The sequence below is a fragment of the Lissotriton vulgaris genome, chromosome 2_2 (assembly GCF_964263255.1).
Source record: "Lissotriton vulgaris chromosome 2_2, aLisVul1.2, whole genome shotgun sequence".
NCBI classification, from domain to species: Eukaryota; Metazoa; Chordata; class Amphibia; order Caudata; family Salamandridae; genus Lissotriton; species Lissotriton vulgaris.
In genome coordinates this window covers 91,622,683-91,637,987 of record NC_141688.1, presented here as the reverse complement: position 1 = coordinate 91,637,987, position 15,305 = coordinate 91,622,683, and the positions used below count along the sequence as shown (strand labels likewise).

The 15,305-nt window shown below is 50.4% G+C and overlaps 1 protein-coding gene across 3 annotated transcripts in view; it reads left to right on the top strand.

The window, feature by feature from the left end:
* The window catches only part of ARID3B (AT-rich interaction domain 3B), a 418,853-nt gene that overhangs the window by 149,682 nt on the left and 253,866 nt on the right, over positions 1-15,305 (top strand). For 2 of the 3 annotated variants that reach the window (XM_086959348.1, XM_086959349.1), the window contains exon 3: positions 7,662-7,730. The exons of the other annotated variant lie outside the window; for it this stretch is intronic. In XM_086959348.1, coding sequence (XP_086815474.1) covers positions 7,662-7,730 — 69 coding nt within the window. The remainder of the gene's footprint in view (positions 1-7,661; positions 7,731-15,305) is intronic. 3 annotated transcript variants of the gene reach the window in all.

Below are 15,305 nucleotides of genomic sequence, written 5' to 3'. Positions count from 1 at the left end.
AAACAAATGGATTCGCAGGGAAAAGATTTGCATGCTGTCGTTGCATCAGATTTATCCTCAGTTGCAACAGGGAGACCTGGCTATGTGGTATAGACCTACAGGATGCTTACTTCCATGTGCCCATTGCACACAAACGCAGAATGTTCCTGCGGTTCCAAGTCTGTACCAATCACTATCAATACACAGTACTCCCATTCGGACTGAAGTCTGCGCCGAGAACATTCTCGAAGTGCATGGCGGTGGTAGCAGCACACCTGAGAAAGAACAAGGTGTTCGTCTACCCGTACCTGGACTATTGGTTGATCAAGGCATCCTCCTTCCCGGAGGCGCGAGCACACTTCCAGAAGACGTGCGTTCTCTTGAACAAGCTGGGGCTGCACATCAACATGGCCAAGTCTGTCCCGACTCCGGTCCAATGCATACAGTACTTGGGAGCCTCCCTGTCAGCAAGCGTGTCTCCTTCGGAAGAGCGACGTTTATCACTCCTTCGGAAGGCTTAGGCTCTTATGACAACTCCATCTACAACAGTGAGGACGGTGTCTTCTCTACTGGGATCGATGGCCTCTTGTATCTTCCTGACGCCACACGCACGGCTGCACATTAGACCGCTGCAGGAGTGCTTGGAGGACCAGTGGGATCAGAGGAAAGGATCTTGGGACGACAAGATTCGACTGTCGCTGCATGCTCTTCAGTCTCTGAAGTGGTGGTGTTCGGCGGAGAATCTCCTCAGAGGGGTTCCCTTTCACAAGGACATTCCCACGCAGACTGTCGTGACGGATGCTTCTCTCCTGGGATGGGGAGCGCATTCCGTGTCTCTACAGATTCAAGGAACGTGGTCGCCGTTGGAGGCCACGTATCAAATCAATTTCCTGGAACTCAGAGCTGTTCACCTGGCACTGAAGGCCTTTCTTCCGTCCTTCGAGACCAACTCAACTCTCTGCTTGTACAGACGGACAATACCAGCACGATGTATTACCTCAACAAGCAGGGGGGCTCGAGATCACGCACTCTGTCACAGGAGGCGCAGGCGATCTGGCACTGGCTCCTAGCCAGAAGACTGACGATAACAGCCACCCATCTACCAGGTGTGCAGAATGTTCAGGCAGACGCACTGAGCAGACTGGTTCAGGAAAACCACGAATGGGTCATAAACGACGAAGTACTAGGAGAAGTCTTCGCAAGGTGGGGAACTCCAGACGTAGATTTGTTCGTCACCGCCGAAAACAGCAAGTGCAGAGACTTCGCCTCCAGGTACTACCAGCAGGGGACGCTGGGGAATGCGTTATGGATCGACTGGACGAACAGCTTTCTGTACGCCTTTCCTCCCATTCCCCTGATTCCGGCGGTGCTCATCAAGCTGGCCCGGTCCAGGGCTCGGATGATACTCATTGCCCCGGAGTGGCCCAGACAGTGGTGGTTCACGGACCTGCTTCACCGGTCTCTCCTTCCTCACATTCGGCTGCCGTGCAGGCCGGACCTTCTCACGAAGTTCGGGGGGCAGATGTTGCACCCCAACCTCTCGTCTTTGAGTTTGGCGGCATGGCTCCTGAGGTAGTGCAATATGGCCATCTGAATCTGCCTGAGGATTGCATGGACATACTGAAGGAGTCTAAGAGGCCTTCCACTCGAACTTCATATGCTTACAAGTGGAAGAGGTTTTGTATCCGGTGCCAGTCTAAGAACCATGACCCTACGACCTGTAAGGAAGATGTCATCCTTCCTTACCTTTTACATTTGGCGCAGTCTGGCCTTAATGTTCAATCCATTAAGGTTCATCTTGCTGCATTGACTGCCTACAGGAAATGCCCTTCACAGACTTCCTTTTTCCAGATCCCTGTGATCAAAGATTTTCTGGAAGGATTGAAGAAAGTATTCCCTCCTGTCAGGCTTCCTTCGCCTTCATGGGAATTGAATGTGGTGCTGTCCAGATTGATGAAGGAGCCTTTTGAACCTATTCATAAGGCTTCGTTGCAGCACCTGTCCTGGAAGGCGGCGTTCCTCGTGGCCATTACATCGGCCCGCAGGGTGAGTGAAATTCAAGCGTTGTGTTGTACTGAACCTTATAATGTGTTTCATGCTGCTAAGGTTGTTATGCATACTCACCCTAAATTTCTTCCCAAGGTTATTTCTGATTTTCATGTCAACCAGACCATAACTTTGCCTACGTTTTTTCAGAACCCTTCATCCCCAGCGGAGAGGTCTCTCCATTCCCTGGATGTTAGGAGGGTGTTGAAATTTTATCTGGATAAAACCAAAGATATTCGTAGGTCTGACCAGTTGTTCTTCAATTATGGATCGGTCAGGACGGGTCTTGCGACCTCTAAGCAGTCCATCTCTAGATAGATTGTGTCCTGCATACAATTATGTTACCAAAAGGCTAATAAGACCTTAGGAGGTAAGCCTAAGGCTCATTCCACCAGGGGCAAAGCTGCCACGACGGCTCTGCTCCGTAACGTGCCGATTGCTGAAATCTGCAAGGCAGCCACTTGGAAGTCGGTTCATACCTTTGCTAAGCATTACTGCCTGGACACTGACGCCCGGGCAGACGCTCAGGTTGGGCAGGCTTCGCTGCGGAATTTGTTCGCACAGTAGTGGCGTTATGTTTATTCTCCACCGCCACTTTGGTGTGGGGATGGGCTTGCCATTCTATTCACTAGATTATGACTATACACAGAGATCCCCTACTACAGAAGGAGTAGTTTCTGTCCTGTAACTCCAGTTCTGTAGTAGGGGTATCTCTGTTATAGTCATAAGCGCCCGCCCTCCTCCCCGGTGGAGATATTTCATCATGTAAGGAATGCGACAGGTCTGGCGTGCTTCGCCTTCAAAAAGAACTGAAAGTAGAGGGACCTGCTATGCATTCTGGGATACTGGGAGAAGTTCTGGAAAGTTCTCTTAAAGGCACAGTATCCTATTTAAGCCACATAATGGCAGCCTATGGGGCTTGTCTGTCCCTACCTTCCTCTCTATCATTCCAGATTCTTTTACTGGGGGAGGCAAGTTTCTCTATGGTAGAAACTGGGCTGGCTGTATTATGTGTGGTGTTTTTTTTGGTGGAATTTCTAGTTGAAGTACTGGACAGTGTAGCCTGTGGATATAGGTCTTTAAATTCTCTCTTAAGTGTCTTTGCAGTTTCTGCATTATTTGACAACTTAAGAGATTATTTTTGATTGCCGGAGTCCACGCACATGGGCGGGACTATTCACTAGATTATGACTATAACAGAGATACCCCTACTACAGAACTGGAGTTACAGGACAGAAACTACTCCTTTAAACACAATGCACCTAATGAAAGTCCTTGACTTAGTGGCTCATATTCCTGGAAGGTGTTAGACTTTTATTGAGCTTTAAAAAACCATCTAAAATCTGCGAAGTATAAGCATCACAGGTGCTGAGTCAGACGACTGTAGTGCAGCAGGCCAGAATTCTGTTGTCCAACCACCTTTTAGTTTTAGCAAAGATAACCATTTTGGACTCATTAGGCTTTAAAAGTTCATTGTCCAAGAGTGGTCCAACTCTAAGGGGCGCCGCAGTACTCCTGTCTCCAGTAGTCGGCTCCCCTAACCGATACAATGATCTGTATGTCATAGAGTTTGGACAGCTTCAGTTGGTTATACACATGGTACCTTTATTAGACCCTCTGACTGACCAACTTGAGGAGCCAGACTGGCGAGAGGAGTTGGGGGATGCCAGTGGTCTGGATACCCGTCTTCCCCTGCCGTTTCCACATATGAGGGTACATCCCACGTTGTAGTGTGCACAGGGTGGCTGAGGCGTGCACAGGGTGGCTGAGGCCTTGAGCTTCCGACGGTGACAGTCAAGACTAACCTCCTGACCAAGGTGGTGCAGCTGACAGCGGCCTCTTCGGAGCCCCTGCTGCTGTTCAATGAGGCCTTCAAAGACATTATTCTGGGCACCTGGTCCAAGCCCAGCACAGGGGTTCCTGTGGACAGGATGATTGCCCAGCAGACCCACTTTTCCTCTCCCACCATGCTACCCTCGAGAGCTTGGGAGTACAAGCCTCTACCTTAAAAGGCGTGTTCCCTACTGCTCCTCCAGATAGGGAATCCAAGAAGCTGGACCATCTTGAGAAGAGGTTTTCTTCCGCCAGCTTAGGATTGCGGTCGGTGGACACCGCATGTCTCTTAGGCTGTTACACCCTCTCTGTGTGGGACACTGTTACGCAAGTGCTGCCACAGTGCCCGGAGTAGGCCTGGGGCCGTACGCTCCCGTGCGGTGTCAGAGGGTAGAGATGCAGCAAAGTTTGCCATCCGTTGTGGGCTGGACACGCAGACTCGCTGGATAGAACTATTTCTACGTAAGTATCCCTGAGGCGCTAATCCAGGCTAGGATCCATAGTCTTCTCTGGGGATGTCCAATCGACTCTTTTGGACATACCTTTGATGGCCGTCGCCTGTTTGGCGACAAGGCGGACAATGCGCTCGAGCCCTTCATGGATTCTAGGGCTATGGCCAGATCCTTGGGCCTCGCTGCCACCTCTCGTACAGTGCAGTCTGCCTTTCGCGGCTACGTAAGGGGTGCCCCACCATGTTCAACCCAAGGCCACAGGCCTACGCAAACTGCTCAGAACCTGCGCGGCCAGGGACATGTGAACCCTATGCCATGGGTCTGTGGGCCAATGGGCGGGCCTGTGCACCAGTGCCCTTTCTGCAGCAGCTCCCAAACATTCTTTGACCGACTTTTTAGGGCCACCAATTGCCAGTGGGCGGCAGGATTCGCCATCACCTCCCCCACTGGCGAACCAGCATGCCAGACAGGTGGGTTTTGCAAATAGTCCGAAGGGGCTACTCCCTCCCCTTCGAGACTATCCCCTCCCCTTCAAGACTACCCATCCTTCCATGCCACCAACACTCCATGCCACCAACACTCCATTCCACCAACACTCCATGCCACCAACACTCCATGCCACCAACACTCAATTACATGCTCTCTTGGCTAAGGGAGCCATCAAATGAGTCTCTGTGCCAGAAGTAGGTCATGGTTGCTACTCCCACTACTTCCTGGTACCCAAGAAGGACAAAGGTCTGTGTCCTATATTAGACCTCCGGGACGTCAACCACTTCCTCCGGAAGGAGAAGCTCCTTTTCATCAGAGCACTTCTGGATACAGTGCAGTTTCTGGCTTATCCTCCCCAACGGTGAGTCCGGGATATTCGAGCTATGATACCGATCTTTCAGCCTCTATCCTGGGTGTCAGTGAGAATGACCCTGAGGCTTCTGGGCCTCATGGCCTCCTGCATTCTGCTGGTAGATCATGCCAGATGACACATGCAGGTTCTGCAGTGGGACCTAAAGTTCCAGTGGGCGCAGCATGAGGGAAATCTTTCTGATGTCGTCCAGATCTCGGTGGAAGCTGCTAGTCGGTTGCAGTGGTGGCTCACGAACCAGGATTGTGTCGACAGCAGATACCTCTCCCTTCCCCCACCCGACTCCACAGTAGTGATGGATGCGTCTCTCCTGGGGTGAGGTGGAGTTCAGGGGTCTTTGGTCTCAAGCAGAGTCGGGCTCTACATCAACCTTTAGGAGCATCAGGCGATCCGTCTTGCAATGAAGGCATTCCTTCCTTCCTTCTGTCAAAGGAAGAGCAGTGCAGGTGTTCACGGATAACACTACCACCATGTGGTACTGCAACAAACAGGGCGGGGTGGGGACGTGGATCAAGAGGATCTTTGCCTTTGGACATGGCTGGAACATCAGGGTGTGTCTCTGGTGGCTTAACACCTGGCAGGTTCCCTGGACGCCACGGCAGACAAGCTCAGTTGCTGGTGCATGATGAATCACAAATGGCGGCTTCACTCTGAGGTTCAAGGTCTCTTTCAGCAGTGGGGAGAGCCTTCGTTAGGCCTATTCGCCACCGAAGAGAACGCGCAATGTCAGCAGTTCTGCGCATTGGAATTTCCAAGGCTGCACTCGCATGGCAACGCTATACGTTTGCGAGTGGAGTTGCGGCCTCCTGTACGATTTTCAGCCTGTACACCTTCTACCCAGAGTGCTGAAGAAGTTCAAGCGCCACCAGGCCCAAGGCATTCTTGTGGCGCTGGACTGGGCACGAAAACTCTGGTACCCCGGGCTCTTGAGCATGGCCATTAATCCTCCAATCAGACTGCCTCTTCGGGAGGGTCATCTGTCGCAGCAGCAGGGGACGGTCCTCCACCCGAATCTGTCCAGCTACCACCTCCTTGCTTTGAGATTGAGCAGAGTCAGTTGACCGCTTTCGAACTTCCTCCCGAAGTCTATAATGTAATCTGGGCTGCCAGGCGTCCCTCCACTAAAACGGTATACGCCTGTAGATGGAACAAATTTGTGGCATGGTGCACAGCAAAGGGTGTAGATCCCCTTTCTACCCCCCTTTCAGAGGTTCTCTTCTTTGTTCTGTCTTTGGCCCAGCAGGGCTCTGTTCTGGGCACTTTTAAAGGCTATCTTTCAGCCTTTTTTGTCTTCCTGATCCGCCTTCTCTGATCAAGTCCCCTATAGTTAACTGAATTCTGAAGGGCATTACTCATCTCTTATTTCCTTGCACACTTTTACACAGCATTACTGCCTGGAAAGCCAAGTCCGGAGAGACTGCTTTTTCAGCCGTTCTGTTCCCCAGGACTTTCTGTTGTGAACTTGGTTCGCAGACCCACCTCCGGGATTGGTATTGCATAGGTATCTATTCTAAGGTAAGGAATCTATATCTAATCTCTTTCAGATGAACAATTTACTTACCTTCGGTAACGATATATCTGTAAGAGACATAGATTAGTTAAATATTCCTTACCGCCCCACCCATCCTCCCCGTTCTGCCAACTGACTTCTAGGGATTGGGACTCCCTTCCGGGGCCCTATGTTTGTGCACCAGTGGTCAGTGTATGGCTCTTCGCTTCTGGCGTGGAAAGTAGTGTCAGAACTGACGTCCGCATGCAGGGGCGGTGTCTTAAGTAGACACCGCAACGTCATCCCGGCGACCTCGATGCTGGCAACACATGCGGAGTAGACAGACGCCACCTACTGATGTGCAAGAGTAGTGCTATGAAAAAAAATCTCCGGATCCAGTCTGACGCCTGGAAGTAATTCTAAGGTAAGGAATCTGTAACTAATATATGATTCTTACCGATATATCTTTACCGAAGGTAAGCAACTTGTTCGTCCAACTTTGTGATAAGTGCTCAGTGATCAATCATGGTATAGCTTGCATTTACAATGGGGAAGTGAAACACCCCTCAACCCCACAGGTCCCTGCTCAACATTGTAAGGGTGAAGTAAAACTTCTCACCTGTTTTAGCTAATTATTGGACCACCTAGCATACTCGAGCCTCTTAACTGTACTGCTGTATGGCAGTTAGATTGAGATATCGCTCTGTACAGAATATAACCCTTTGCTAATCTTACCGCTTGCTGTAAGAGAATTATCCTCCATGCATGTTTTGACAATCTGCAAGCTAGTTGATTTGCCTGCTTAGTCCGTTCTGTTAGTGTTATTTCAATAAGTAATTCAGTTTCTCATTTCATGAAGACATGAATGACATACATGTTTTTTCTCTAATCTATTTGAGTCGTTATGTTTATCCTCTTTTCTATCTTAAGGACCTAACTCGTACCACCTCTATGAGAACATATGAATTATGTCTTTACACTGTATTCATTTTCCTCGTCTTAGAATGAAAATCTGCCATGGAGTGATGATGCTGATGCTAGAGCAAGAGAGGCATCCCGTGACTTTGCCAAGGTAATACAAGTTTAAGCATATCCTTAAAGAAAGCAGACAAACATGTCTTAATTATTACTACCCTCATCGATGGTTGCCCTGTGAAGAGGAGGGTTTCATATATGAGCAATTCTCTGATGGGGTCGGGCCTAGCGGTGTTTAGTGTATAAGCTTAGGATATTCATAACATCTTTCAAGAGTGTTGCTGTGCATGACAGAAACATAAAACTATGTAAGAAAACCTAAATATGTTTAAATACTTAAATGATATGAACGTTATGTGGGGAAATCACTATTTGAAATATATGGAAGGAATATGGCGTCATACCACAGTCAAATTATCTGTGGTCAAATTCCACCCAATGGGTCCTCCACTTATGTATCTTGTCTACAACTATGTTTCTGATGGATACTTCTAACTGCAAATTACTCACCTGTAGACTATCCGTATTCATCAGACAGGATCTAGAAGATTAAATCCGTATTACTCCAATATGCCGGGGGTGGCGCAGTGTAGCTTTGCGTTGACTTCATTTAGCCCAAAGAGCGACCATGGAGCCCTTGCTACCCTTACACATCAGTGTAAGTGCCTCTCTACATGCCTTTATACGCGGGCCGAAACTCGCTCCTAACTTGTTGCTCGTTAGTGGAGCATCTTTATTGTTAAGAATTCAATCGAAGTTATCCGGTTTTTTGCAGGCCTACAAAGGAGGTCTAAATTTTCGAACCCTAAGGGAGTCTTTCCTTCAGCAATTAAATTGACATCGTCCTGATGATGGTCTTCTTGACATCAGCAACCAAGACCGAAACGTCGACATTCCATCAACTCCTTTAATGTTGTTTTACAACACGAATTCACAACCACATTTTATTGATCAATTTGGGTTGTCTTTTTTCACTAACTAGGAGCTGATGTGTTAGGTCATGAACTATAGATAAAATTTTGCTAATCTTTGTTCATGATTTTTTTGCTAAAATTAATTTGTATATTTATCTCCCAAAACTTGTTTTCAGTAAAGATTTCTTTGAAATATAAATACCTTTGCTCTGTTTTACTTTTAGACCTTCCATTAATTAATTTATTTGTATACAACAAGTTCGTTATCCTGTGGATACTATTGAGTGTGTTACTGTGGTACAACTCAGAACTCAGACCGAATAATTCTAAAACAAATCCCTTGTAGCATCCTTTGTTTTGAATTGCACATTTTCATTACAAGCATTAGGCTTGAGGTCACCCTTGCTGCACAAAGGCGAGCAACTTGTTGAAGGCTGCGGCACTATCTTTTTTTTTTTTTTTAAATAACTGATTCTTTGAATATTGGAGTGCTGGTCCGGCATGGTGAATAAGCAGTGAAAGACACAGGGGAGACAGCCAGAGGTATTATTCATGCAGCAATTGCATTGGGGCCTAGAAGTGTGAGGGGACTGACTACTTAGTCAACTTCTTCTTGGTGATTTATTCTTTTAGATGTTTCATGTTTGAACTTTATTATGAGCCATACAAAAAGTAGCCCAGAAAATGACCTCCTTATTCCCACCAATTAAATCATAAAGTTTTGGAGGGGGGCCTGACATCAAAAGATTTTGCTTAGGGGACTCTGAGCATGAGATGAGCTGCAGATGTAATTGATTTACAACTGCCAGATATGGAAGTCCAAACTAATGTATTGACAGAAGTTTTGCTACCTGGACAGACTTCCTCCAAGCCCTTATCGTCATTCAATAAAGCCCTAACTGACACACATTTGGGAACCTGGTCTTACCCTTGTTCCTGTCTACTGGTGAACAGGCAGGTTACCAGGCACCATATGCCCTGATTTCTTGATGCAGCACCTTACAACCGAAAGTTTGGTTCAGGTGCTCACCAGTAGGCTGAACCCAAGTTCTTCCCCTATGAAACCCCAGACAGAATAAAAATAAATCGATGTATTCTGGAAATGGATGTTTTCCTTGGCCAGTGAAGCACTCCCATCAATAACTACCCGCTAGGGAGATAAAACCATGCTTTATGGGACATGGGTGGAGAGATCCTGCCAGCATTCCTGGTGGAATTTCGGGCTATCCTGGCTCATACCATCTAGTATGGTCAGGATGCCACAAAATAAATCTGCTTTAGCCTAGAAATTACAGACTGCTTCGGCAAAGCAGTAGACACTAGCGTTGTGCTTCGTAGTCAAACTTGGTTGAGATCCATTGTGTCTCTGGTGAGATGTAAGCCTTGTTGATGGGTATGTCGTTTTTGATGAGAAGGCTGACTGCGTTGGCACACTTGAAATAATGATGGGAAATGGTGCAAACCTTGGGCCTTTCTACTCCTGTGAGGAAATACCGTCCACAGTTTTGTCCCTTGTGATGCTACTACAGAGTTGGCACACTAGCAACGCTAAGGCCCCCTGCATCAGGCACCCCAATCTTTTCAGGGTTAAACAGGGATCAAGTAGAGAGCATCCAGACCACCAAAGAAACTCACTTCAAATACCCTGTGGCATCTGGTTCCAAGACGCTTTAGTTTCACACGATCATCCTATAGGAGGCAGGAACAGACCTTTCTTTAAAGAGTGGCATAATAGAACATCTGACAAGTGGATCCGTCAGATCGTTTAACTAGGCTATTCCATTCCTTTTACACCTTCAACATCTTGCTCCCACATTTGTGTGTCTTTTGGAGGGGCACCTATCAATCCTGCTCCAAGAAGCTCTGGCTCTTTTTGCCAAAGTGGCAATAGAGAGGTCTCAGCCCTGGAAATAAGGACTGACTGTTACTCCTGCTATTTCCTTATGCTGAAGGACAGAGGTCCAATTTGTGAAGGGATGCACACCCAGTTTTTCGCTAGCCTTGTATTCTTAAAGTTATTCGTACCTTTGTAAGTTTGCGTGCAGAACGGTTATCCGGCCTGCCCCATTGCCTTAAGGAAAATGAATTCGTTTGGGATGGAGCTTCATCCAGCCCCATAAAGCCGTATGCACAGCATCATGCCGCCCCTGGCGTGCATGTTTATTCGAAGGTTATGTAACCATTTCTCAGTAGTAATCCAAATGTATCATCTTGTTTGTCAATTATTTTAAATCTTTTTCATCTTACTTATTTTTCAAATCCACAAAACCGATTTAAATGCCCGTTTTCAATTTTCTGCTATTCCAACTGTGCCGCTCCTGGCCTCTTGTAAGAATATGAGTAATGCAGTGTTCATCACAGGCAGTTTTTATTTGATCATAAAAACCCAATGCATTTCGGGCCCTTCTTCGGGGGTCACTACAATTAAAAAGATCAACATTAGCACCAATATTTATAAGTACATGAATTTTTACAACAAGATTCCGTCAATAGTGCGCTTTTCTTTGCATCCTGTTGGACAGGCCACATGAAGGGCCACTCGCCCCCAGCCCAACCAGGCCCGAGAGCCGCCACGACAGTACCACGCATCATCATTGTACACCTGCTGCCCTCTCAGGGCCCCTGCCTGCGAGGCAAGCGAACCTCGTGGGCCCGATCCCCTGCCGGCCCACGCGGCCAACCTGAACCGCCATCTTGGACCCTTCACCACGAGGTCGCCTGGCCCCCGATCGACCCCGACCCTGGGCCTGGCCCGGCCTCAGACATCTCGGCACCACCATCCACCCAGGAGGTGAGCGGGCTACTTGGCGAGTCAATGGGAGAAAGAGGTGTCGATGGCTCCCCCCGCCAAGTGCCGCTCGCCCATCGCGCCCCCGGGCGCTGGCTCCACCCCCCTGCTGGGTGTCTGGAACCCCGCATCCCGGACCCCCGACCTCCAAGTGCGAGGGTCCGGACATCAAAGCACGCCAGCCCTATAACTGGGGCAGCTCCAGAGCAGGAAGGCAGTTGTATCTTGGAGTCGAGAGACGTAAAGAGGAACTCATCCTGAACGGACTACTGGCGCTGCCGTAGCTCTGTCCTGTGTACCATCATCCTGCCTGTTGGCGCTGCCACAGCCGTCGTAACCTTCATCCTTCATCGTCGTCCGGATCTGCTGGCGTGGCCGCGGACCGTTGTAACCGTCATCTTCATCGGGACCTGCAGGCTCCGCCGCGGACCGTCATCTTTCATCCGACCATCTCGGGACCTGCTTGGCTCCTCCACGGCCCGATCATCAAGAACGCCGAGCTCAAGGATTGAGAGCTATTTTTAGACTCACCGGTAACTAAAGACTGTCCCGCTACCCTTTTCCCCAAACCAAAGACTAAGCTAGAGGGGACCCCTGAGTCCATACCTCCTTGTACCATATCATCGTAACCTAAGAATTACATATAAAGTCTCGTAACCTTCAGTCTTGTGTGGTGTCCGTCTGTGGGGGGGAAGTTATTCATCTGTACAGTCGTTGGAGACGGCTCTCCCTGGAGACCTCTCCCCGTACCTCGGCCGACCCTCCCGGTCCGTCTAACATTGGTGGCCAGCGGCGGGATTCGAATCACCGCATAACGTACAGAAAATAGCTCACCCCACAACGAACCATAATGACAACTAAAGAAAGCGGATCAACCGAGAAGTTCCAAATGGAAAAACTAGAGGAGTACAGCCACCGTGAACTAAAGCAGTTCTGCATCGAACTAGGTATCGCTACCACCGGACTAAGCACCAAGGACGATTTTAAACATGCCCTACAGTCTTGGGCAGAGACCGGGGATACCGAAGCCCCTGAGCAAAGCACCGCAGAAAAAACCACCACAGTCCCTGAAGGGCAAAGAACCGGTCTCCCGCAAGACGAGATCCAAGAAAGAGAAAAAGTCCGACTACACGAGCTAGAAATGGCCCGACTCAAGATGGAAATAGAACTCAAGTTGGCCGAACAAAAAATCAACTTAGAGCACCTACGTCTCCGAGAAGAAAGAGAGGAGAAACAGAGACAAAGGGAGCTCGAGGAAAAGAAACTGGCGTACGAGCACGAACGGAACATAGCCGAGATCAACCTGCGCAAACAGAATAAAGAGTTAGGGGTGCCCGAGAGACCACACACCCCGGGGACCGCGGAGAAAAAAGTACACATCCCCAAGGATGTGGTCCGAGAATATTTCCGAGAGGACGACATCCAACAATGGTTTAAGGCCTATGAAATCGCTATGACTGCGCACCGGATCGATAGAACCGACTGGGGTGCCGGTCTATGGGGCAGATTCCTCAATGAAGGCCGCGATACCCTGTTACAGCTCCCAGACCACCAGATGACCTCCTACGACCATATGAAAGCGGCCCTCCTCACCCGCTATGGTCTCACGCCCGAGATGTACCGCCAGAGGTTCCGAGACTGCACACGTATCCCGGGTACAACTTGGGTGGACTATGTAACGTACTTTAGCAGAGCTTTCGAAGGCTGGATCAAAGGAAACAACGTCACGACATACGAGCAGCTGTTCAATCTGATGGTATGGGAGCACCTGTCCAACAATTGCTTCATCGAACTACGCCAACACCTCCTCGACAGCAAGTTGACCGATCCCCGGCAGCTCGCAGCCGAAGCTGACCGGTGGGAGATAACCAGAGTGGGCCGGAATGGGTCCTACGAGCAAAACAGGAACAACAATGGACACCACCGACCGAGAGGAGGGGGAGGGGGCCAAGGACGAGGAAGAGACAACACTCCGGCCGCCCCCGTTGCCAGCACCACCCCCCCGGCCAACCGGGGCAGCACCCCGGCGCGACCGGGGTACAGAGCCAATGTCACATGTCACCGATGCCAGCGAGTCGGCCACTATGCAAATGACCCAAGCTGCCCGCAGTATCAGAGTCCAAAACCCCGCCAAATGGCCGCCGCGGCACTAGGGGAAGAACAGATCCCCGAGGAACAAGAAACAGACCAGCAAGAGTATCAAGAGTGGGAGCCAGCCGCCATGACTCTCGCGTGCTTAGGGGGAAGAGACATGGTCCCGCGGGTCCCCCTACCCGCTAACACCCAGAAGTACAGCCAATGGGTAAGCATCAATGGACGACGGGCCGAAGCCCTTCGGGACACCGGGGCCAGTGTGACAGCCGTCCGCTGTCACCTGGTGACCCCAGAACAATATCTACCGAACATCCTCTGCCCTGTGCGATCAGCCGACAACTCGGAAAGTCTGTGTCGGATGGCCTGCGTCCCCTTTGAGTGGGGAGGGGTCGCCGGCATGCTGAAAGTGACGGTCCGAGACGACTCCCCCGTGGACTGCCTACTCGGAAATGACCTGGAGAGCTCCCCGTGGGCAACCGTGGAGCGAAAAGAACACTTGGGGATGTTAGGCGTCCCGGACTGGGCGTGCGTCACCACCCGGTCCATGGCCGCCCGGGCCAACCCTCACCCAGAAGAACCAGAATGGCCGGCGCCACCGCCTCCGGTCGCCCCAGCCGAGACCACCGACCATGACACCCCCCTCGAACCGTCCGACATCGCTAACCTTGACCAGTGGGCCCAAGAGGGGGGACCCACGCAAGAACAATTTCGCCGGGAGCAGAAGACCTGTCCCTCCCTAGAGGGACTCCGTCAACAAGCGCTCGCCCAAGGCGCAGGGGACACTTCCGGAACTCATTGGGTCTACTGGGACAATGATCTACTGTACAGCGAGCAAAGAATCGCCGAGCTGGGGGCCAACAGAGTACTAGCGGTACCCCTCCGTTTCAGAGACTTCCTGTTAAACTTGGCCCACGATGTCCCCCTGGCAGGGCACCTCGGACAAGATAAAACTTACAGCCGCCTAGTGACCCACTTCTTCTGGCCCAAAATGAGAAACGATGTACACCAGCATTGCCGATCTTGCCCCACGTGCCAAGCCAGTGGGAAGAGCGGCCGCAAACTAAAGGCCCCCTTGCAACCCTTCCCAGTAGTCACGACCCCATTTGAGAGGGTCGGAATAGACATTGTGGGACCCCTAGACCCGCGTACAAAACAAGGCCATCGCTTTATTCTGGTGCTGGTGGACCACGCCACCCGCTACCCTGAGGCTATACCTCTCCGGACCGTGACAGCCCCAGTGGTCGGCCGGGCCCTGATGGGGATCTTCTCCCGTGTGGGGTTCCCCCGAGAAGTCGTCAGCGACAGAGGCACGAACTTTATTTCTAAATACATGAAATCACTCTGGCAACAGTGTGGGGTCACCTACCGATTCACGACCCCCTATCACCCCCAAGGGAACGGACTGGTTGAGCGGTTCAACCGCACACTAAAAGGGATGATCGGGGGATTGGAAGAGCCCCTTCGTCGCCAGTGGGATGTACTGCTGCCGTGCCTCCTCTTCGCCTACCGGGAGGTCCCACAAAAATCACTAGGCTTCAGCCCATTTGAACTGCTATACGGGCACCCAGTGCGGGGGCCGCTCAGCCTGATCAAAGAAGGCTGGGAGATGCCTCCGGCCAAGAACCCTCCAGACGTCTTCCGGTACCTCCTCACCCTCCGCAACCAGTCCCAGCGGTTCAGAGACCTAGCAAAAGCCAACCTAGAGGCCAGTCAAGAGGATATGAAAAAATGGTATGACCAGAACGCCTCATCCATTGAATTCGAGCCGGGACAACAAGTATGGGTAATGTCCCCCACAGAACCTTGCGCTCTCCAAGACAAATGGACGGGGCCCTTCAAGGTAATCGAGCGCAAGGGTCCTGCCACCTATCTGATC